The sequence below is a fragment of the Myzus persicae genome, unplaced genomic scaffold (assembly GCF_001856785.1).
Source record: "Myzus persicae strain clone G006 unplaced genomic scaffold, MPER_G0061.0, whole genome shotgun sequence".
Classification (NCBI taxonomy): domain Eukaryota; kingdom Metazoa; phylum Arthropoda; class Insecta; order Hemiptera; family Aphididae; genus Myzus; species Myzus persicae.
Genome location: NW_019103980.1, coordinates 48,303 through 75,302, shown reverse-complemented (window position 1 = coordinate 75,302; position 27,000 = coordinate 48,303). Strand labels below are relative to the sequence as shown.

Sequence of the window (27,000 nt, the reverse complement as noted above, 5' to 3'; positions counted from 1 at the left end):
AGACATTTAAATCAACGGACACGTTGACAACGACATCCAAATATCCAATCACCACAAGAACCCATCGTAATACAATGATATCCAATAATATAATGACGACATGAATATGGTGTAGTTATAATACAGTTATGAACTGTGAGTATGATGTACAGTGGCGTTTGCGTCGTGCGGCATCGGCGAGGCGCGTCAAGACTCGCGCGCGCAATGCCGAGGCGCGCGTGACGTCATGCTCGTCGGCGAACACGGCCGTGACGTCAGCGTGCCGTACGCCCGCGGACCGACGAAAACCACAGCCGCCGCGCGTTTCGTTTACGGAGTTGTTGCCTTGGGTTTTCCGCCTACGGACACCATCGGCTCTGTGCGGCGGCACCGTTCACCGGTCGCGCCGCATAGGCAACGGCCGGCCGGTCGGTCGGCGGCCACACGCACAGCCGTCGCGGAGGACCGGCCGTCGCGTAAAAAGTCCTCGGCGCGCACACCCTATCCGAACGGCGACCAGAACGCCAACAGGTGCGGACGCGCGCGCACATGAAATTTGTACCTACGTAATATTATTAATATCGCGCGTATTTGTCATTATACCGCCGCTGCGGTTGTCCGCATGCACGCGCGCAACGCGACCATAATAATATAATATTATCGTCTCGTCCGTCGCGTATTCCACGTGGACTGCAGTGCCGTCGTCGTCCACAGACCGCATTATAAGTAGTGTATACATACATACGTGTGCGTGTGTGTGTGTGTGTGTGTGTGTGTGTGTGTGTGTGCGCGCGCGTGTGCGTGTATGTGTGTGTGCGTGTGTGCGTGCGTACGTTTTGAATCTTCTTCTTGCAGTACCCCCCCCCCCTCCCACCGCTCTCGTTCACTGCTGCAAACATAGACGCCGAGTCACGCACCCGCTCGTAGTTTTTTTTCGTCGATAATATTTTGTTTTCGAATTTTCGTTTACGCTTGTCGTTCGGTCGGTCGACGAGGTGCGTGCTCGCCGTCACTGTACATTATAATTAATACGCAAAATAGGAGTCTTGTTATAAACACAATATACTCTATATGCACAGCTGCTCATTAGACGATAATACGCGTGGTCTATCCGATACACGCGACGCGGGTGCCCGATGGTCGGCGGGTGACGGTGGCCATGGTTGTCACCGCGGACGTGAGACGGCGAAGTTGCGCGGGCTATGAAAAAGAATGTTGGCGGCGACGGCGGAGGCGAACGCAAGTCCCTGCGGAACAGGCGCCGGCGGGGGTTGGACGGTGACGGCCGGCTGCCATCTCCACCGGCGCCTCCGCCGCCGACCGTGGCCACGGCCACCGTCACCAGCGGAGCGCTGCACAGACTTCAGGCGGTGTCGGCTGCAGCCGCGTCTTCGTCGGTGGCGGCAGCGGCGTCGGTGGTTGAGGTGGTTGACGGAAGGGATTCCACGGCGGCCGTCGCCGCGACCGCAGTGACGGACGATTGGCTATTCGCCGATTGGTTGGACGGCAGTGGAAGCGGAGGTGGTGGTGGAGGCACAGTTGCAACAGGTACGTACAACCACTATATGCTATAATTCGCGTTTACGACCATCGCTATATCCCTCAAAACCCGGACACCCCCTCTTCCTTAATTTATAACGGTACCGAACCCCGAAATGCGCGTGCGATTTTGACGACGACGACGATGACGAATAAACCCTGGAAATGTGACAATACCTACGTAATACCGTATACGCACGAGTCCGACGTAATAATATTATTATAGTTAAATATAGGTACGTTATAACATTAAACAATGTTTGGAAGATAAGGTAACTTTTACTATTAATAAGTACTATATCGTCTATATCAATACCTATAGAAACGCGAACGATAGCATATAATATGAGTGGAGCGTGTCTATCAATGGAAGATGGTTTTCATAAACGTTAGTACGTTATATCAAATGTATCATCATTGCTGCATACTACAATAACAAGTCATGATCGAATCTAATTCGTCCATTGTATTACAACCATTTTGAAACAGTAATTTGCAGTTACTTTTAATTACATCTTGATGGATATATATTTTAATTACATACTTTTTTTGAAAAAAAAATGTACATATTGGGTATTTAGATAGGTAATTATTGGATTTGAAAACGGTGATTTTTTTACCAATTTTAGATACTATAGAGGTAACGAAAATATTATGTGAGGTACCTGTATCTGATTTGTTTCTCTTGCAAGTTGAAAACGGATCAACAAGAGAATTCGTTGTGGATAAACGATTCATATTTAATAAATTAAACTATAATTATAACAATAATTAATATTTTTTTTTATTATTCTGTATCTATACCCAATTAATTGTTGAGATATAATAACTTTTGGTTAGAAGCTAATAAAAAATAACAGTAATCATTATAAATTATTTGTTCATTAATAACTATTGCAAACCAGCCACTGCGTATATTAAATCTGATTTCATGTAAGATAAATAGAATAATGAACCATATGACTATATACATTCTAGAGTATATTATACGAATTAAGGTACACATACCGTACAATAAATATTACTGCTGTACATTTACAGTTCATCGTGTAAAGTTAATATAAATAAAATATTTTATTAGAATGTCTCAGAAAACCATTGATTAATTAAATGTCCATACACGGAAATAAACTTAATATGATTATATTACTACTTACTAATACTTAAAAAATAATCAAAATTTAAAAATCTTTTGAAATATTATTTTGTTAAAAATATGAAGTTCATGTCCTCTTATAATAGGAAATTATGTAGAACTATTATAACGTTAAGGACTATATTAACCATAAAATCCGTTACACTGTCAACTAAAGTCTAAAAGTCAGTCGTTATGGGCGGTTATTAGCTCGAGGGACGTTTTATCTCAAGCTGAGTATGGTGTATACTGATTGATGAAATTTCCACGTACAGATAATATCGTGTACGCATTATATTATAATATATTTTACGTATATTCTTCCCTTCGGGGCTCTTGTATACATAAATACACCACAAGCGTGCGCACGAGCAAAACATAATTATAATTACTGGTATTTATAATTGATTATGGCATCGGTGAGTGTACTTCGATTTGTAAATAGCTCTGAAACCGCTGGCGGGTGTATTCGCGAGTTTGTTTTTTTCCTTCACGTCAACCAGATGAGTCAGCTCTATTGGAAACTTAGTCTTTTAGATTTTACGGATGTCCATTTCGATAAATCAAAAAAAAGAAGTAGAAATAATATCGATATTTTAAAATGACAAGTCTTATTCAAACTTTACTGGGTAGTTTGTGTTCCACATTATCACAGAGTCATCGAACAATATTCTACGACACTGTCACACTAGCTGTTTAATGTATATAGATGTATAGGTAATTAATTACTTATTTACTCTCATCGGAAATGATTTGTCTGTATGTACAAAACACAATACTAGATCGATTCATTTTAAAATACACTCATCCCGCTGTATCGAAAAGTTTCCTCATAACAACATGATCTATACTGTACACAATCAATACAATTTAAATGAATACATTTGACAGTAATATGTAATAATATACATCAGTAGGTATAGGTTTAAATGTATAATAACTTTGATATAAAAATGTAGTGACGATTATTTGAAATTTACAATATTGTTACTTGAATATAATTAAAGTCAAAGCATTATTGAAAAATAAAAAAAGAGAAAGTTTGTTATTATATTTAATAATTAATTGGTTGTTTCGTTAATGTTACCACACTTGTAAATACGGTTTTATGGGATTTACCACCTTTATTAACCCTTTATTGTCTATACTCTATTGATAAGTTTATTATGCGAGTAGAAAATACGTAAATGTACACCACACTTAAGGCCTTACAAAAATTTTAATATTTAAGTAAATTACAGTTTCTCTATCTATTCAATTGTACAAGACCTATTTTGATCAAACCAAATATTTAATATAATATTAATTTTTCATATTTATATTCGAATTATTTAAATATAGCTTAAATACATCAATAATTAGTCCAAAAATCCACTCAGAAAGTTCAGCACATAATATAAAAGAAACCATCACGTTTTATTACAAACGTTTTTTTATACCTTAAAATAATGATCAGTGGTAAAAATCACTGTATAAAATATGTCAACCATGCCGTAAAATTGAATACTTCAACAGTATATTTTCCAAAATTAATTTCGTATACAGACATATACAGTGTAAAGCAAAAAAACGCATTCAAATAATATGCTTTATAACGCAATAATACATATTTAGATACGCACAAGCGACCAACACAACTAAACTCATAATACATTAATAATCATATTAATATTAAATACACAATTTACTTACGATTTGTGACACATTTATTGAAAAAATCGAAAAATCATCACATATAAGTGCATGAATATTATAAATATTTAAATAACGTTGTACAAAAGTATTTTTGACTGAAAATCTAAAAATAATATTATCAATAGAATGGACATTTTTTAGATGTTCCTTCATTATTCAATAATATAAAGATTTAATAATATAGAGAGGAACCCTACGGTTTTCGGAGGCCCTGAGTTAGGTTTGTAAAGTTAGAACAACATCTCGTTTTCGCAAAACATTCATAAAATAAAAGAAAGAAACAGGTATGGCCGTGTATAGCTTTATATGGAATTGCGATCAGAGGGCCAGTAAACCCAAGGTGTCCCGAGTGGGCGACATTATAATAATAATAATAATAAAAATAATCGGAGGTGCACTATAATAATTGGTTTACATATTCAATTTAATAGTATTTCCTAGTGTGGATAGTGGTTAATTAAAAACATAATGACGATCCGGTTCTTAGGGAGAAGTTTACCCAAACAGTTTTGCGAAGAAAAGAAAACAGTGAAACCATCATAAAATTCTCACTGCAAAATGTATCTTTTCTAAAAATCTTTTGGAAAAAATAACACTTCCTGAATTGGCCCCATCATACTGTATTGTAAAGGTCTCAACATTTTGAACAACGATATTTGTATGTCCAAAAATAAAATCATTAAATATTGTCAAACTGAAAAATAATTGAGTATTATTACCACAAAAAAACGTTAAGTATAAAAAATTATAATAAAACCAATCGATATAGCCAGCGACAGCGTAAATAGCTGTTTAACATTTAATTACATTTCGTGTAAAATTGGGGGTGGGTATCTCAATGACTCCAGGCTCTAGGACCTAGAGTCTAGACGGCTAGACTAGATTTACAACTTATACTCACATTATACGACCCGTGTATAAAATGTGTGAACAATTGGTGGGTATGTACTTATTTAAGGTAGCTGCTTTATAGGAAAAAAGTTCAGGCCACCCCTAATATAGCAGTGTACCAACTTACAACGTTTACGTAAACTCAAGCACTAATAGTAAAATACTTCAATTAATAATTTTTTCAGTACAAATATTGCTCTATTCGCGTATGCAGAAAAATATTGTAAGTGATTATTTTTTTCGGTTTAAAATGATTTTATGAATCTAGAATAATTGTATAAGCCATATGATATATTATATCATATTAAAAAAAATAATCAATTCAATATTAGAATCCATATTTTTTATGTACATATATTATAATGTAATAAATGAACAGTGTTTACTTTTAGTCTACAGATACCTCCTACCTGATGACTGGATGTGGTTATTTATGTTTTTTTAAATAAAGTATTGAAAATGTACTATATTCCAATAATTCAAATCTCATTCCAATGTCTATACGATTTCCGGTCTTTGTATTCAGGCTCATTTTAAGAAGCGCATAAAGGGCATTTTCTCCGCGGTATTTCAGTTTAGTAAATTTGTAGGGTACTGCCAAATATCAATTAATAATTAATAATTCATCATCATAAATTGTTGAAAAAAAATTTCACTATTATTGACATAATAATTTACACTAAAGACTACTTCATGCTACCAATAAGTAGGTAAATATGGTTCTATAATTTCTAGCCCTAAATCCCAATTATTTGAGCTGCAGCGTCTAACGCCCATATCGTGATATAATTTGTACCTAGAACTTATTCAATTTTATTTTATTGATAATAATTACATTTATATGAAGTATGATTCTAAAATATTTAAATCCATCAATTTATGGGAAAAAATAAGAAAAATGTTATTATTTAAATATTGTATCATTGATGTACCTATAAGAAATAAACGTATAGAGGGGATAATTATATCAAATGTTTTTTCATTCAAATATTATAGGTACGATGTACATATAGTCGATACCACGAAGCATATAGTATATATATGAAACAATAATTTATAAAAAAAATAACGACTATGTTAAAAAATGTACGATTATATAAGTTACAATCAACAGGATGCTATACCAATCGGAATTTTCTATTTAACCGGAATTGGTGTAAAAACTGTATAAATAAATTATAACGTTTTGTTTCACCAGCGTACACGATGAGATTAATAAACGTTCTTGGCGTGAGCTTATATTAATTCAAATAATTTACTATAGCCAGAATATAATATTATGATGATTAAATTATATAAATTATTTAAATTGTGCATACTAACGGAAGTGGTTGAAGGATTAGGTAGTTCTTGGTTAGGTAGTTATAGATTTAAAATAACACCATTAACTCATAGGTATCTGTAAGATACTTTAATTGTTGAGCTAAATTTTTTATAAAGGCTTAATAAAGAAAAAAAAACTCACAGGTATACAATATAATATATAAAGTATAAAACGTGAGAAAGATAAATAATGCGTATAATGGCCGAGTAATATGTGAATTAAATATTTAATTATGAATTAGACATCCTTGGCAAAAAAAATTATGTACGAAAAAATATATTCTAATAAATGATCAGTCAATTTATATATATATATAATATAAAAAATATTAAAGTATCAATTCCTAACATTATATATATATTACTACGAAATAAGTAATCGATGATAAACTTTTATTTTTCATTGAAGAAAGAGCCTCGATAGCGTGACCATTGGCGTGGATGATAAACTGTATCAAAATGATAGCATAAAATATGTGTCAATGATCCATTTTTAGGTAAGTTCAAAGTCAAAGTTCTCGACTCCGGAGTCGAAAACGGCTGACCCGATGACGACGTGGTGGTGGGATAGCCCTTCAGGACAACGTTATGCGGCATAATATTATAGTCAATGGGCGCCCCACGCACGCCGCCATGAAATACTTTACGCGCCGTTTCGACCGTCGGCGCAGCCACCTCTGACTAGAGTGGAAATCGGGAGGCGGTCGACCTTTGTTGGCCGTGACCGCGAAAACGGCGGCTGCGGTGTAGGCAAATGCCGCCACCCGGCAAGGCACGCGCCGCGGCACACGTTCGGCGTGACGTCACGGCCCATTCACTAGAAAACGGGCGCGCATGCGCACACGGCCGATATAATAATACAATATACCTATATAATAACATATGGACGCGCGCACAGCCGGGGACGATCAAAGACCGCGAGGCCGACGACCGCCGCCGCCAATGTGGGTGCGGACGATCCGCAACTCTCTGTATAATAATAAGGGGTGTATTTCTAGGTGTCATGCGCAGGAATTTTTTAATGCAGGTTATTGTGAAAAGTTTACTGTATATATTGTGAGAGACCTTTGTACCCTAGGCCTAGCATATTCGGATTAGCCGATGCATCATATTTTTTAATTAGGTGAAAATATTGTAGGGTCTGTAACAAATAACAATCATATTTTTTAGTAAATGTGATTTATGGGTGGTAGGTGCCCGCGCATTCTTCCAAATAATTATTTAATACAATTTCATCGATTATGTTGATTTTAAATAATGTATCATTATTTAGTAAAATAATAAAAACTGTATTTTTCGTATTTCTATAAACATTGAATTCTTTATACATATGTATACAATAAGTATATCAAAAAGTAAAATTCCCTTTTGTTCAAAACATAACCATATTACAATAATGGTTGCCACAAAGAAAGCCAAATTGGAGTGTATATTTTAGCCATCATGTGTGGTATATTGGTATAGAATATAGATACAGTACCTAAGTACCTCTAGAGAGTATAAATGTTCAAATGTATAGTATATATGTATTAATATAACTTATTAGGTATTATAGTATATTTTACAACATAAACAACGCTTTTCAAAGAGCGGGAGAATAACATAATATTATGGTATATAATATATTTTATAGGTTTAAACTTCAGAAAAAAGAAGTGCTACAAATTTTCGGAGAGCTAGTCAAAGTACGCGAATACTACGTCATATATTATATAAATATGAATAATTATAATCTGCGGTGTACCTATTCACGATAAATCAGCCGATGACGTAGGTTTAATTTCTCTCCTCCCCCCTTGGTACCACCAATGCGCCGTCATGAATCCACGTGCATTTTTCACGTGTGTATATACTAAAGGTAAACACATCAACACGACCACAATACATATTATTTGCTTTGAATGACATTTGATATAATAAATTGCGGTAGACAAAATAATATGTGTGTGAAAAAAAAATGCTGAAACTATAGGAACCTCTATAATCTATATCATAGATTTAAAAAAATTTCATCCTCAAGCCTTAACTAGTAATTATTAGATCATTAATAGTATCCTGAGCATTTATTTATTTATTCACCTATATTTGTTTTCCTTATTTCCATATGCTTTTATATTAAAACATTTACCTAATATACTAATATTATATACTATTTTTCCATCGTATATAAAACTAAAATGGTTAGTAAACACTTACTACTTAAAATGTATATCATAATTATTAGAGAACAATAAATTACTGTAGTATCTAAATATGTTAAAAATAAAATCATTAAAGAAATGTTTAATATATATATATATATGCCTATAATATGGACTATAGCTACACTCCACTTCTAAAGTACAGTTTGCTTTAGACCTACATTTAAGAGTTAACACTTTTTAGATAAGTGTTTAAATAAGTATATGAACAGATATTTATTTTTAAAAAATCATTTGCCATACAAATAGGTACTTATTTGTTTTTTTTTTTATGCAGAAGTTTGTTCATTGTTTTTATTTTGGATTTTATTTTTCCCTTTATGGAGGTGATACTTGCTTTCTTGGGATATAGGTAAGCCTATACTTATATACAATTTAAGTATGAATTGTTTTTTGATATTTTCAGTTTCTAATATGATCACTTATAAAGTGTTAAAAAATGGCATTATTTTGCTTTACTAATAAACTTAAAGACTTATAACTAGAAGTTATAAATAAAACAATTTATCAATCTTTTTAGTACCTAATAAATCTATAAACTACTATAATATATTATTTATAATTATATAGATACACATATATAAATAATTCACGAGTATAATATAATATAGTAGTAGGTTGCAGGTATGTATATCACCGTTATGAACAAAATATTTACTTTTTGATGTTAAATATCGGAGCCATTTTGGAATTTACGTACTCATGAAATATTTTTGGACAGAAGCCATCAAGGTTGCTCAGATTATCTGAGGGTGCAAAACAGTAGAGCAGAAGAATTGTTGTCAATTTTCTCATACCAATTCCTATACATAGACTATGAATAAGCTCCATAAATCGAGTAAATAGTATTTTATAATGAAGAATGTTTGTTGGATATATTATAGTAACACTCTTTGAACTATATACCGTCTTACCAACTTTACAAAATTGACCATATACGAACAAATAGATAACAGTGAATATCTAACTATAATAACATTTATTGTTGTTATCAATTATACAATTCATATAACTGTACAGCCACCATATAATTTAACATTGATGTTTCTAAATTGTATTGTTTGGTTTTGATCGTTTTGGATATTTGAGAGGTCTGGTGTATTATTGTCGAGTACTTTTATACAGCAGGAGTATTATGTGTCCTATATATCATATTTTTGGACGTAATGAGAAATGGACGAGAAGATGCCTTTAACAATGGTTTGAAAGAAAATTTACCTCGAACAATAAAACACATATTATATAAAACAAACGCTTAGTCTATCCCCGTACGTCCACCGCAAAGACGACAATATAGCAGAGGTGCAGAGTATCGCGTTTAAGCAGCTCGTATACAGTATATACTATATAGTAAAGCCGATTGTCTGGTGCGATAATAAGTATACACACAAGCAGTGGCGGCCAAACGGCGAGAGTTATTATCATTTTTGCAGTAACCCGGTGCCTGTTTTGCACTTATATTATCCTCGTATGTATATACATTATAGCGTACACACACATACACAGTCGTCGTATTTACTGTACACTGTGCCACGGATTACGGAACAACAGAAAGATTTAAGAGTGATATCTAATGGGGAGAAGGGTTGGTCTGGAGAAAAAGAGAAACCAGGAGGAAGAGTTGTCAATGAAAGGAAGAGAGAGACGGAAAGAATTTCTATACTTTACAATTTTGCACAGGAGAATATATAAGACACCCGATAAAATCCGATATTTTATTACTCACCGATGCGTATTATTATTATATTATGTGAGCGTAGAGACCAAAGCAACAAAACGAAAAGATGAAAAAATAAAAAGACACCTTTCGTATCGAGGTAGCTCATCGTAGGTATATAAGCGATTTATATGGCACATTGGCACATGCGTATATATTATGTCTGTATATGCGTGTGTGTGTCGTGGCACTGTGTAATTCATATTCAACTGCCACGATTTAGATTCCATATATTCACATAGGATTATACATATTATGTCAAATACACTCATGAAAGGGGAAAAGGTTACTTTAATGTAATTCCGAATTATACAAATGCACACTTGAAACAACAAAATATGATGACTAACACAAGACTTGCAGTCATTATTATATTATAATTAATAATTACTATTTTAATTATTTAAAGAACGTATATTTCAAATTGTGAACTCCTTATCTTCTTGAAGAGTAAATAAAATAAATAAAAAATAAATAATATTATTATTATCATTTTATACATAATACCTAAAACCTATGTATTCTTTAATATACTTATGAAAGTGAGTGTTTCGGTTTTAACTATTTATGATAACTACTCAGTGAAGGAAAATATAGTATAATAAATAATAATATTTTCTTTTTCATGATGAAAAAAAAAGAAATTATACAATTAAATTCGTAACAAAACATAATATTCGGATTTTAATATAAAATGCTAATCAACGCAACTAAACCAAATTAAAAAAAAAAAATGGTAGGAATTATCTATATTTTCAAGTATCCATGAGTACTATTACTATTACAATCAGTTTATTTCCATTGGTTTCCCTTCTATAGGTTTATTAACAGATTTTTCAGGGTTTCTTTATATTTGTTTTCAATTGATTGAAATTTGAAACATGTTCACTTAAATTGCGTTATACTCAGAAGCTTCGTAAACAATTGGAGTAGATTTGAAGAAAAGAAAATCACGATTCCAAAATTAAAACAGAAAACGTCAGTGTACAAGCTATAGATGTGAGATGATTGTATATTTTTAGAGATTTGCGTCATTATATATTTTCCATTTTACAAGATTATTACAATAATAACGAAAAACATTCGCAATAGATTCCTTAAAAACTATTTTATTTTATAAACTACGAACAACATAAATACACAGATAATATTTAACTCATAATAAGATATAACACGTTAAATTAGTTAAAACGACTGCAGTATAATAATGATATAGAATTATTACTTCTTAAGATGTTTTAAGCATTCATGAGTAGATATTATATACATGTGCATAAATTTGAAGTGTCTTGAAGAAAATAAATAAAAATGAATAATATTTGACAAAAATAAAATGAACATTAAAAATTCTACAATATAATCGGAAACCATAGATATCCATGATGCATATTATTATATGATACATTTTAATATGCATTATGTTCTAATATTTGCTATACATTATACCATTGAGTATAGATAGTACTATATACTATCTATACTCAATGATTATACATAAACGATAACAATGAAAAATGATCTTATGTGGGTATAAATATTTTTGTGTCATATGTTAAGTACTTCTACAACTACCATGTCCGACGGCCGAGACACAATGTAAAATGAAACGCTTTATTAATTATATTAATTTTATAACAAATGTGTAGAGTATAAGCAGATATTGGTGAACATTGTTTTGTGTGCGAAATACTAGAGATAAAGATAATATTGGGATGAAAGAGGGTGAAGATAGGTAGATTGTAAAAATGAGAGAACTTAATATAAACGAAAAAGTTTAAATGCAAATCGCCAAGGCGCCGAAGAAAAAATTATAACTGCGATATATTTTTTTATTACTTTTTCTCGCAGCTAACACAACTTAGTCACGTACTCAAAATAACCGAGCCGGGCTATTAGCCAGCTTAAATTTAGAAGACCATATTCCGTGGGCCGTCTGAATTCCACAATACACGATCGAGCGTATATATATTATAATATTATGTACTTATTATACACACATACGCACAAAAATATATATGTGCAATGTGCGTAGCGTAAAACTTCGGGGGCGAGAAAAAACACACGATCACAATAATAATATTATGTAGGTCGCATTATACACATATTATTATGTGTGGTCGTGTTGTTGTATTGGCGGAGTGACCGATATATCGGTATTGTACTGACCTACAAATATATCCGTTATTCGAGCGCGCGTTTCGATCTCACCTCCGCCATGTGTACCTATAATAATAATATGCTGTTTCAATAAAACAACGTTTAGAATAAAATATAAGCAATAATAATATTAAAGTGCCGCCTATAGTATGCGATGCAGGACGTTTAATATGTAGGTATTCCGCGGACAGCGGTGGGATGCGTCGGGAGAGGTATATACACACCGTAAATTAAGTATTAATGTATTATTATTTGCAAGAGATATTAATGTAAACTATAATTATAGCATTGGGTGTATTTATTACACCTGTTCGGTTAGGTATTACATTTGTCAGAAATGTTTACAAAACGTATAAACATATGTAAAATATAGATATCGTCTATAAGCCATGGTTTTATTTTATACTCCTCGATTTTGCCACTTCAAATAATCTCTTATAATACACTTGGATTATCGGCAATATATTATATTCCTACCATTTAACATTCCTCGAATAAATATTCATTAAAAATAAATCAAATTAATTTACTACATATAAACATATGAGGTTTAAATGATTATTTATTAACATTTTATTCCATTTTTGGGTGAGAAAATTAACCTATCATAATAACCGTATACAGATGTAATTTATTATTATTTTGTAATAAGATAAGACAATTCTTTGTCAATATAAATACTATAATATTATGATTTATTATATATATAGTAGGTATTACTGTATTAGGTACCACATTCATATTATTATCTTTAACGGCAATATATAATGTATAATGTATAACAGAGCTTCTGGCTAGGTATTATATTTTAAATATAAATATATAATAACCAAAGTCCTAATTAATTCATTTAAAATATTAATAAGACTATACGTCATATTTGAATAATAGTTTCTACAGTTTTCATGTATTCGCACAACTACATGTCAAGTTAAAAATTCAGAAAATAAATCGTCAGATGAATTGTCATTAATTTAGACATTTTAATGAATTCTCTTGAGAATTAATTACATTTACTTTTCAAATAGGTTGAGCAATCGTAAGTTTGATAAAATGTGCAATAGTTCTCGGAACAATACCTACTTGTTAGTTGTTAATATATATATAATGCCATATATTATAATATTATAAATAATAAATAATAATACATACAACACCATGCATAGACATTATTCCGCATTGACGAAAATTAATTTGTGTCATATTTCAACTAAACTCATTGTTCTGCGGGCTGCGATATAGGTATTCTTTATTATACAAGTTAATCAAAAGTTGCTTGCAATTTTTATTTTATTTTGATATGGTTTAAGCATAGGTAATTGTTTAAGTACAGTTTAAGTTCCAAGACTATACAAAATACAATTTAAAATGTAAATGATGTTCTATAATTCAGATATAAATATATAATATGTTATCTCAGAGCCGTCCAATGTGTCCAATTTTATAACCCCTTGGTAACCACTTTTATTAGTTAGATGTATTATTTCTTTAATATAAATACTCGAGCACTTGGATAAATAGATAAAACATTCAAATCAAACTCAAAGACAGAACATAAAATATTTGACGTTTTGGGTTTGTGGTTGAAAATTTAATAACAATATAACATCACGAAAAAATTGTTTAGATTTTATAAAATGTACAATAATTTCACTGATTTTAGTGTTAATAGAATTTTAACTGTATCAAAATTTTCAATTAGATGAGAAACCTTATTATTGTTTGTATAAAATTAAACTATCTAGCAATTTATTCAATCATTATTTTGGTCAATTTATATTGCAATAACACTTTAATATAATATACAATAGATAAAATACTAACTCAGTGATTTAAATTTATAATTGTTTTAGATTCTGAGAGCTCCCCTCCGATGTATATGCAACGGTTTTATACAATGCGCTTTTTAACATCGAAAAATACAGCAACAATTATTTTCTATAAAAGTTTTAAGTTCAATTTTTTACGAAATTCGTCAAAATCACCGAAATATGTAAATTATTTTGTAGTTAAAAATACATAACATTTTCATTTTTGATAATTGAAGCATTTTTAAGGTTTGAAAATTATTTACCTAGGTACAACGTTTCCCATACAATTTTTTTGCATTGCAATAACCTAAACATTAAAAAAAAATATGTATATTATACTTATACATTTTTATAGATATTTTAAGTTTAAATTAAAAAAAAATTTAATATTAAAACAAAACACAACGATTTTGGTTATTTAATATTTTGTTGTAGGTATATCAATACACAATAATCTTAGGAATTTGAAACTTTTGGCTCTCTGCCATAACGTATATTATTATTTTGTATACATACAATGACTTTTTCAAAATATTTAGATTAATTTTATGCTATTTATACCAAAAACCTATCACACAGTTTCACGGTACGTGTCAAGTCGGTTTATTGACTTATATCAGTTAATAAATAATAACAACTTGTAATATTAGATGAAATGATGATATCGTACTAATTTATTGGTATAATATCATATATGCAATATCTTTTTGTCATAAATTAGTTCAACTTCATGCAGAATTACTTATAAATATAAATTTCAATATTCTTAGAAATCTATACATATTTTTAAAAACTGAGAATCAGAATATTTTTAATATTGAGCTATTATTTTTAAAGTTATGCCTACTAATTTAACACATAGAATCACCAATACTGGATGATGCTATGACGAGTTACCCTATAGATATAAAAGTTAAGTACCTATTGGCTATTAGGTATAACCAGGTAGAGTGACTTCCTATAGTTATTATTCTTTATAGGAAAGTGTACATATTATGTATGTTATAGTTAAAAGTGTGAGTATGTGACAAGCACACTATATTTATACCAGGCTAATATTTAAATTTTTTTCGTAGCTATACTTAGATACTATACATACGCTATAATGCTTCATATTTCACAGAAATTCAGTAAAAATAAACTTATGGTTCTATGTATTTCGTAATTCAATGCCAGTTTAGACATTTTTTTAGATCCTATTTTTTCCATAATACTTATGGTATTTTATTAAAAATATTTTTATTTTATTTTTTAAGACATCACATACTTAATTTTAATTGTGCCGTGTAATGATGAGATTTCTTTGAAATGACACCGGAAACTAACATCGTTTATTTTTGACAATATAAATAACCTACGAGTAACCAGCTATCTACGTCATTGATGGTACACTGGAATATCTGTCAGTATTAAGTCTAAAATTCTAAAGTTCAAAATATATATAAATATATTATTTATTATCAAAGACATAAGAAGTTTTGAAAAAAGTTTTCATGAGTTGTTAAAATGAATACTCCATACCAAGATTATATTAATCATAATTATAGGTATCCACTAGACAAAGATTATTCGTATTTTTTTTTTATAGAACATTGCCTTTTCTAAAAATACAATGTTGATGGTTAAAAATAAAAATAATTCATTAGTTTTTGGCCATATATAACGTAATTAATGCGTAGGCGTACCTATACGACCGAGTACATTTTTAATATTTATCATTTTTATAATTATTTTTTCATACAACCATAATTTATACTTAGTATAATACTCGTATATACAATAAATAGCAACGCCATACGCTATACAGTATTATTCTTTATATATTATTGTAAAAAATATTTTTTGTTCAATTTGGACAATTTTGTGGTTATAATTTGAATTACTCATCTTTGATATTATGTATTTTTAATACATGTTCTATCAATACTATCTACAGTAAATACTAAATACCCATTAGGTATACATATACCATCGAACTTACATACTATTCGACCAACTATATACGAATGGAATCTATCAAATCTTCAACAGCGTATGAATGAACACGGCATTATACGCATACTTATTGAACAGTACCTATTTATACATAGACGATAGACTCGTATATTAGGTGTATGCATATATGCATATAGTTATATATAATTGACAATGTATAGGACCTGGTATTCAGCCTTTATTAATAAATTATTCGATATGGGTCAATATATTGTCGAGTTGTTAGTAAGTCCCTGAAACTCGCTTAAAACACTCAACTTGTGCGCCAATATAAAGTTCTTGAATTAAAAACGAAAGGTTATACTATATTATATTCAATATTGTCATCTAACCTTCAAATGTCTACTAAAATATTCAGAGGCTCGTAAACTTAAGTAATTTTATTTATTCTAACTCCAATATTCTTCTTTTTCTAACAACATTATAATAAGTATCAAAATTAAATTGCATCTCTTAACTTTCGTAGTTAGTAGGTACCTAAACTATACTTATGTACCTAACACATAGGACATAGAACATAATATAGTCCTATACATATTATGATTCATGCATTTTACGAGTATAATTTTTGAACACATAATATAAAAAAACACAAAAATATTGTCGATAATATTGTGTATACAGTTGCAGGAAATATACTTGCATATATATTATTTACCTGCGTCTAGAACATTTTCAGCAATATTATTTGTTTATAGACGCCATGTTAATAATAATTTCTATTAATTTTGACCAATATTATAACTGCATCACTTATAATATTTTTATCAAATTAATAATTCCCACAGAATTTCAGACAATTAGGTGAGGTTTATACTATTATTATTATTATTATTATTATTATAAACATAGATAAATGCCATACCTACACTGAAATATTGCTGTTTACGAAAAATCGGTAAAAGGCTGATCGGCACTCAAACTTTACGAACGGAATTAGGTATATTTGGAGCGGTAAAGGTTTATAGTATATATAATATATATTTATTACATGGTCATTGGTTAAGGATTCGATTTCGAAAGAGAAAAAGTAAGTACATACTTACATCGCAGAGTAGTCTAAATTTTTATATACTATTTATGTGTACACGAATATAATATGTAAAAAAGTAAGCCAGAACAAGAAATAATAAAAATGTAAGCCGGCGATTAGACGTGTAGGTAAATAATAATAAAAACAGCGTCCGTAAGAAGATACACTCAGTCGACATAATATCGTGCGGCGAACGGTGATATATTATTATTATTATTATTATTATTATAGGTACACCGTGTGATTGTGTGACATTATTATAATATATTATAATATGTAAGACGTCACGATGAGAAATAATAACGATTTTTGAACCTGCGCACGCGATCGACGGCGGCTAGAGAAATAAAACGACGCACTATAATAATATTATACCTAATAAATACGATGTAATATATTATTATTATTATTATTTTATTATAACGAGTGAAATCCAAAACGACGTTATAATATTATGTACAGCGCGGTAGGGACGACGACGACGCCGCGTCGTCGGAGGGTTTCGTTCTGCGACTCGGCTTTGTAAGGGGGGGGAAGGGGGGTTGGATGGGGCGCGACGACCGTACCGGCGGTGGGGAGGTATCGCGAAATCCTCGCCTTCCCCACCACCACCGGCGAGACACCATCGCCGGAACGCCACCACCACCATCAGCACCGCCACTACCACCACCATCCACCGCGACCACCACCATCTCCGGCGGTAGTGGCGGCGGTGTCGGCGGTTCGTGCGTGTACGGCAGGTCGTCTGCGGCGAGTGACGTCACGCCGACGTCACCGTTACGGGCGCGCTGCCATTGGTCCGGGGTGCCGCCGTCCGCCCGGCCTCCTCCGCACCGCCACCGCCGGCGCTCGTTGCCATATATGGGACAGAGACGGGCTTCATTCATAAAACCGTCGCTTATACGTCGCCCCGCGCCGCGGTGTGGGCAGTGCGCTCTTTCTCAGTGTGTACGGCCGCCGCGTATCCCGACACACGCGTCGCGCGCGCCTTCAGTTCAACAAGTCGACCGGCGCCAGCATCACGTGCGTGTGCGTGACCGTGTGCGTGTGCGTTTTACGTTTTCGTTTGTGTGTGTGTGCAAGTGCAGCGGCCCCAGTCATGTGCGTTGCCGCAGTACTATCGCAGTAACGACGAAACGCGCGTCCTATTTACCGTCGTCGTCGAGTGTGCGCGCCCCCGTTTATTGTTATAAATTATTATATTATTATATCATCGACGCCTACCTATAATACATTTTATAGGTGTACCTATTGATATCATATTGCGTGTTTCAGAAAAAAATAATAATTTCGGTTTTTCAAAAACCTGAACGTCCGCTATTTCTTGACACAGTTTGTATTATAAATAATTTTATTATAATAACACAATACGTGTACTTACCGCATTGATGCGCATACCGTCAGTCATCGTCTGGGCTTAACGATTACTAAAAAAAGTTTATTCGCTCGTCGCCGTTTTTGTCACCGCACGCGCCAACCCCCCAGCTCAGGCCTGGCACTGTCCAGGTGCGTGATCCGCGTGCCCCTGGCCCCCAGCTCGTGGTCGCCACCACCGGACGATTGGTACCCGTTCCACGACATCGAGCTGGTCGAATCGCCAGAGTCGCCGCCACCGTGCCCAATAATTGATCCGAAAGACCGCGCACCCGTTGCCGATCGTACCGCGAACGACAACCAAAACACCACCACCAACAACAACAACAACAACAGTACCGGCACTGCTAATAATAATTGCGATCGGCGTGACGCTTGTACCGTAGGTGTCCCGGAGCAGCATCAGCACCAGCAGCACCAACAACAGCCCGAAGCCGATATGATCATGGAGTGCGGTGCCCTTGAGCCAGGCGTCGGGCCGCTCCATCATGCGCATCACCATCATCACCATCATCATCATCACCACCCGTACTTGTTGGCCGAGTCTGCGGCCGCCGTCACCACGGCCACCACGGCGGCTGGGCACTTTAACGTGCTCAGCTTTGAAACGTACAAGGGCGGCGTGGCCACCGGCACTGGTGGACACGTGGGCAACGGCGGACACGGCACCGGTAACTCGGCGTGCCACAGCCCGGCACAGGGAAACGCCGGCACCGATCTCAACACACCCGTCACGACGAGCGCCGAAGTTCCTTCGTTTTTCGGCCCATCCACAGTCGTAGAACCGCCACTCATAACAGGTACCCATCCTAACATGCAATACTAACTTAAATATTTATTATAAAACATATATAGGTAGTTTACCATGTTAGGTAGAGACTTGAGATACTCATTTAATATTTTATTACGATTTGGGTGTTTTTAAATATTACTATTTGACTAGAAGTTTGTATTTTTTCAACATTTTTCCGAGATTAATACTTTTCATATTTAATATTTTTTGTCCATTGCACATTTTCTTGAATTTTAAAATTATTATTTTGAAATGTAAACATTTTTCAACAAAATAAAACCTCGAATAAAACCATCACGTCATAGTATAATATAATTATTGTGAATATATTAATATATATTATGCAGGCAATATAATATAATATATATATAGCAAAATAACGATAAAATGAATAACTGTATAAAATATTTAATAGGTAATATTATGTAGTCTACACCCAAGGAATTATACGATTATATGCAATTTCAATTTTTATCTAAACCGAATTAAAATACCCTAGTAAATAAAATGAAAACATTTTGCCATAAATCGTAAAATTGAATATTTGGTGAATGGCGGAATATGAAAATGCTATTCAAATTTTAAATAAAGCTTTAAGTGGGTATAACCTTTCAATCTATATAGGTAATACTTAGGTTTATAGTATGGTGTATGCTTATATTATGTAAGTCTTGTATTCAATCAAAAATAGTGGAAATTAGTTCTAAGTATACATAATATTACCTAAATAAGTACAAAATAAGCTGAGTCAATAGATGAGCAAAAATAAAAGTATCTACCTACTTACAAAACGTTAATAACTATTTTATGATATAAGAAATTTAGCATTTTACATTTTCGTGCAATTTATACTATAACATAAATTCTAATATTATAACATGGCGTGCAGTATAGTTATCCCGTGGTTATAAATTATAATTAATTTGTAAGGCGCTAGCAGTGTTGTAGTTTCTCCATTTCATATTGTATACATGAATGAAATATTATGTGAAAACAATTTCCATAACCCCCTGAACAACCCCGTGTCAGTGACCCTCCCGCGCTAGTAGTCGTTCATCGATTTTGCGGTGACCTCGGCACGCTCGGAAGGTGAATGAAATATATTTCCCTCTCGTTTCCACCCCACAGCACCAATAAACGTAGATACAATGTTGTATACCTATATATACTGCGACTCGGCGTGGCTATATATATTTTCATCGCTCTCTCACGTGGCTTATACTTACAGGCACGTATTTTAATTTTAACCTGTCTACCTATAGATAAATATGTGATCGTTAAATGTTGGAAATAAAATTCATCGATAGTGTACAAAAATAAAAATAAATGAAACCGTTGCGCGGGTAAGATGCCATTGTAGGCGTTCGGTGATCCGACGCTCCGGGGAACGCTTGCGCGAGATTGAATTTCCTGTGGTGGTGTAGTGGGCTGTTAGGGGTTGTGTGGGCCAAAAGTCGTGCCGAGTTGAATGGACTAACCAGGAATGCTGTGGTATGTGTGCCGTGTGCGTTTCAAGCGCGATCTAGAGGGTGGCGACCGTGGCATTGCGTACGAACCACCACTGCCGGCGGATCAATACCAGCCGGCCCGTGTGAAAGAGGCTTAAATATTTTATAATGGAATATTGTATTGGTAAAGGTTGACCCTCTCCACATGAATGGGCTGGATCGTTGAATGAGTGGCGTCGTGAGTTGACGGTTAGGTAAAAGCCAGGAGGAGTCTGAAGGGGAAGATCGATAAAGGGCGGCCGGTGGACTTAAATATATACAATATACATATATATATATACATACATACATAAATTATACACAACTACTTAGGGAAAATACAATGTCGAGTTGCGATATAATCGGCGTCTGTGAAGTTAACTAGGTATCCCTTCTATGGTATGGAGTCTCATACTATATACATAATATAATTATTATACACACACATATATATATATACAATATACATGTATTATAAATATATTATATAGGTAAGTACCAGTATGTGTGTGGAAATTTGACAGAAAAATATTTTACTCTATAATAATTTGCGTACTTTATATATTGCTTTTCCTGGAAGGTTGTTATGCGATGAAGTCAAAATCAATATTCTTCATACCCGCGGACTCAACCCCCTCCCCTCTCCACTCCCGCCCACCAAGTTCACGCACAACCCGCAAATAACCGACCCCTGTATAGCCAACTGACGAGGTCGTTATATAGTTGAAGCGAATGATTTCACTTTTTATTACGACCGCTTGCTATACTCAGATAAAATTAAAAGTATCTATTTTATAATACATAATCGATTGTAATGCCATTGTATAGTTCTTAGAACCAAACCGTTGTAGTCTTTTTTAGATTACACGATCACAAAAGTATTTTTGGCGATCCTAATAATATTTAATATAAGTTTTAATATTATAAGTGTTTGTTAATGAAAACTTACACACATATGTACTTGAGGAAAGTGCATCCATCGATTTACAGCGTATATGCGTTGCCGTGTATCCGCCGTTCGGTTACTAGTTTATGACCAATAGCATTCTTAAACTTGTGCAACAAATATAATATTTTTCTATTGCGTAAATTAATTACATGTATAATCCGCTTGTTCCAACACAAGTATTAATTACCATGTGACTATGTAAACCGTATACAATATACATTTATCGCCAAGTGGCCGCCTTTATGGCGTGTCTAAAAACTTTTGCTTTTAAACATTTTATTTTTTTTACGATTAGAATTTGTTTATTTAGATCTTTGAGTAAACATTGGGAATTTATATAGAAGCATTAGTTCAAACAAATTCGTGTTACTGCCTGCCGGGGAGAATGACGTTAATTTTAAAATTAAAAAATATATATAGGCACCTATTATATTAACATTATTAACATACCTCGTCTAATATCTGGCAGTCGACCAATACTACAATATTCACATATTTACGCATTGTCCACCTGCAGTACATTATAGAAATATGAACCTAAAAATATACAACAGTTGTCTTAATACAATACACCAATTCGTCACACATTTTCAACAACAGCAATTCATAAGCCCTAAACAAATTTGTACCTATATGGCTATATACTTAGGTATTACGAGTGTGTACTATGTGTGAATTATTACATGTTGGATAAGCTCACGACGCTGATCGTTAGGCGACGACAACAGCAAACATCTACAGATATATAGATGATAATATTATAATATTGTATTTACTTTTTTCAAAAAATTTGAAACCAACTGGAAAAAATGTCGCGGCATTTGCTTTCTCTCGGCATCCCATGGTTTTACCGGACGATTTATAACACTACATTATAATATACGCACGTTAATATTTTTCATAAAAATAATGTATTCTAGTTTGTGGCAGTGTTGTTTATACTCGTATATTTATATAAAAACCAAAGTTAAACACTCAGCATGTGGTGCCTTGATAGTGATCCCCAATAGTCTACAAACCACTGGGTCAGTTGTTTTATTTTTTTTTTCGAGTCTCAGAAGAATGTATAAATAACAATATAACGTGATACTAAAAAAACTACTTAATATAAACATTGATCAGAAGTTTTAATTGTTTATGGTCTCTCTATTTTAGATCTACGTTAGTTTAATATAATATATAAAATAAATGTTCAAACAATTATTACAATCGTTATTTATTGTTCACGTTATTAATGTATGAAATTAATATAAAACTACGACAGTTTCATTTCCGTCGCTTTACAAAAAAAAAAAAAAAATAATAATAATAATGACTCTACAACGTTTTAAGTGTTTGCGTAGCCCTGGACGCAGAAAAAAACTGAAATATTTGGCTCAGAAAAAGATTTTTTATTACTATTTCTATCTTTATACAACATTATACCGAGTAGGTACCTATACGGGATTTTCACAGATTAACGAATGTCTCTAATAAGGTCTTCAGTTATGTATACCGTATACGTGCTCAACATCATAATGTACGTGCGTTGCAATGGTTACATAGTTTAGAATGGGTTAAAAAGATGATAGAATAATAAAAATAAAAAGTATGTACAAAAACGTAACAAATTCACCATCAGCATAAACCAGTTGTCGTCGCCGTCGAGATAATCCGAAAAATATGTGACACAAGTTTAAAAAAACCACAAACAGTCGTATACACAACATCTATAAATTCTGATGTCTAAAAATATTATTCATCAATTGTGAATATTTATCAAAAATTCGATAAGGTAAAAAAAAAAACAGATTATCGATAAATTTTGATTCCGGCTGAAATCCTTTATATCGTATACAATAATTATTATCATTTCACTCTGCATTTTACAGTTTCCTCTTTTATTCCACACAATATTTTATGTATCAAAATAATATACGTAATAATATCATTCAATATACACCGTATACATCATATTATAATGCGTTGTGATCAGCGTTGGAAAATTATAGAATATAGTGTATCGTGTTAAAAAATAAATATGATAATATTGAGGAATAAAACTAAAATTGACAAAAATGTGTGACCAAAATGAATAAAGGTAAGACCTAGTAATGGATTGCAGCAATCAGTGAAATTTTGGTGTTTGTACTCGTACCGTATAGTCATATATAACTTGCACGTAGTTATTATTAAACGTGTAAATGTGTAATGTGGTATGGTGGCAGAAATCCAAATTTTGTACAAAAAATAATCACTGGCCGACACGTGTCACAAGTTGTTTTTAAACTATTTAGTCTTACACCTATATGATTATTTTTCGAAGTGTAAAAACACGATTAATTGTTATAAGTGTACATAAAAATATAGTGTTCATTATATAAATAATATATGAAGATTTTTATATTTTTTTCAGGATCATTGCAAGATACTGATGATAATGGTAGCAATAGAAGTGGTATAGAACACAAGCTAGAGGTATCGCTTCAATTGAAAACAGAAGCCATCGGAGGTGAACCGGAGCAGGACGATGGCGGCCAGGACGTCATGTACACAACTAACTCCAGTATACCACCAGGGCAGTCTAGGATCAGTTATAGGTTCTCAACTAATAGTCCTATGCAAACAGCTCCGTGCTCAACTAGTTCCTCAAATAACAATAACAACAACCACCTCAGCACTTCGTGGCTTTTGCCTAGCCCAGACAAGAACATATTTCCACCTTTGTTCAACCTGCTCCAACCTCAACCGTCGAGCACGCCCACCTCATACCACAGCTCCAGTCCTCACTACGAAGACAGATCTCAACAGAGTCAAGTAGAATTGCTTGGAATGAGTATCGACTGTGGTAAACAAGCACCACCCACGTATGCCAGTTGTGGAGTGACTGGAAACGACCAAGATCTCATGTACCACAACCGTGGTCAAATGATGCAACAGCAGTCATCGCCAGTGAATAAATACCACTGGTTGGACTCACCGGTCGAATACGGTGGACAGCAACAACAACAACAGCATCAGCAATTACAATCTCAACAACAACAACAACAACAAATGATTCCCAAACAAGAGTTCACAAACGTGGTAAACGTAGACGTTCAGTCCCCGGGTTCATCGAGCGTGTCGCAGGGTGGCTATAATAGCGTCCAGCTAGCTGAGTATAACCCATCGACAAGCAAAGGACACGAAATACTATCGCAAGTGTACCAGCAGTCATCACTACCACTGAAGCTAGTCCCGGTGAAACCCCGGAAGTACCCAAACAGACCTAGCAAGACTCCGGTGCACGAGCGACCATATGCATGTCCGGTAGAGCATTGCGACCGTCGGTTCTCCAGATCGGATGAACTTACAAGGCATATCCGTATACACACAGGCCAAAAACCGTTCCAGTGTCGTATATGCATGCGATCGTTCTCCAGATCTGACCATCTTACGACACACATTCGAACGCACACTGGCGAGAAACCGTTCACATGTGACGTGTGTGGTCGTAAGTTCGCAAGAAGTGACGAAAAAAAGAGACACGCAAAAGTTCACCTGAAGCAACGAACGAAAAAAGAAACCAAAATGGCGGCGTTACTAGCACAACAACAACAACAACAGCAGCAACAGCAGCAGCAGCAACAACAACAGCAACAGCAGCAACAACAGCACCAGCAGCAACAAGGATCGTCGCAACAACAACATATGCATCACATGGGGTTCCAAACAGGTGACACTGGTCACATGTAGACGCAATCATACAAATATGTCTTTAATTATTCCCTTTTATTCTTCATACGCAAAGGTGCTTACTACCTAAAGGTAGGCACGGAAGAAACCACTGTTACCATGTTTAGTTACACTACCAATGTACGAGTCACTCCATCTTACGATTCCTATCTTATCATTATTATTGGATCACAGAGTATTTATACCGTCGGCAATGAAGTCGCCAAAATTAAAACAGGGACATAACTATATTTGTAATAATTATTGGTGCTACACGATTTGTATCTTTAATGTGGATCATCTTGAATGTAGCGAACGCCATCGTAGAGTAATTTAAATCTGTTTGTGTACTTTTCAAGTAGTAAGGATTTTTAACATCTGACAACGCAATAGATATTTTATTTATTCACTAATCTGAATCTGTGAATCGTATAAATCTGTCAATCCAAATAGGTGAATTCGTAATAATATATAGAAATGTATTCCGTAGTCAAGCCGTGTTTCTCATGTTGTGTGAAAAAATATTTAATATTAATTTGCTCCTAGCTGGTTCCCAGATTTATAGCAGTTGTGTCGGTTCGAGGAATCAAACTCATCGAAGTACCTGATTAAACCATGATTAAAATATAATGCACGAATACATTCCTTGCTAAAATATACTGTTGGGCTTTAGAATATCCCCAGGTTTTTATTTTTAGCATTTTTAGTATGTACTATTTTATCTTTTGCATTTATTTTATTTGCTTTTTATCAATATAACTGTAATTTTCAATTTTGTTATTATTATGGTATGCCTGTTTTGCATTCCAACATATATTTTTACTGGTATTTCTTTGAAAATTTTATTTTATGGACAAATTTAAATTTGAAGGCTAAAACGGTACGAATTCTTTTCTTATAAAATTAATACAATTTAAAAGACATATTTTTGTAATCACAAAAAAAAAATAACTAATACTTCGTTTTATTTATTTATTTATTTATTTATTTTCCCCCATATTTGTCTGTAAATTGTCCAAAATTAGGTTTAGTAAATTTTTTTGTAAATCTCTGTTTCTGTTAACACTCTACTTGTTCTTCGGTAAAAGCATTTTATATAATTTTTAAATTTAAAAAAAAACGCTGAAAACTATTAACAATTATTTAACAACTTACTGTTAAGGTGTTTTACTGTAAGTATAAAATAATTAATGTTGTTTATTTTTTTATTCATTCATTGGTGTCTTAC

At 33.3% G+C, this 27,000-nt stretch overlaps 1 protein-coding gene across 1 annotated transcript; it reads left to right on the top strand.

The window, feature by feature from the left end:
* Positions 1 to 498: 498 nt before the first annotated feature.
* On the top strand, positions 499 to 26,361 carry LOC111037174 (early growth response protein 1-like). The gene is made up of 3 exons (XM_022319564.1): positions 499 to 1,527; positions 19,237 to 19,650; positions 24,475 to 26,361. Exons 1-3 carry the CDS (start codon positions 1,182 to 1,184, stop codon positions 25,791 to 25,793), a joined length of 2,079 nt encoding a protein of 692 aa, XP_022175256.1. The 5' UTR covers positions 499 to 1,181; the 3' UTR covers positions 25,794 to 26,361.
* The last annotated feature ends 639 nt before the right edge of the window (positions 26,362 to 27,000 follow it).

Bases quoted from the DNA above. Each gene is read 5' to 3' on its own strand.
- LOC111037174 (XM_022319564.1), top strand. From the start codon at position 1,182: ATGAAAAAGAATGTTGGCGGCGACGGCGGAGGCGAACGCAAGTCCCTG. The intron at 1,528-19,236 runs GTACGTACAACC...CTTGTACCGTAG, and splicing joins TGGAGGCACAGTTGCAACAG to GTGTCCCGGAGCAGCATCAG. The intron at 19,651-24,474 runs GTACCCATCCTA...TATTTTTTTCAG, and splicing joins AGAACCGCCACTCATAACAG to GATCATTGCAAGATACTGAT.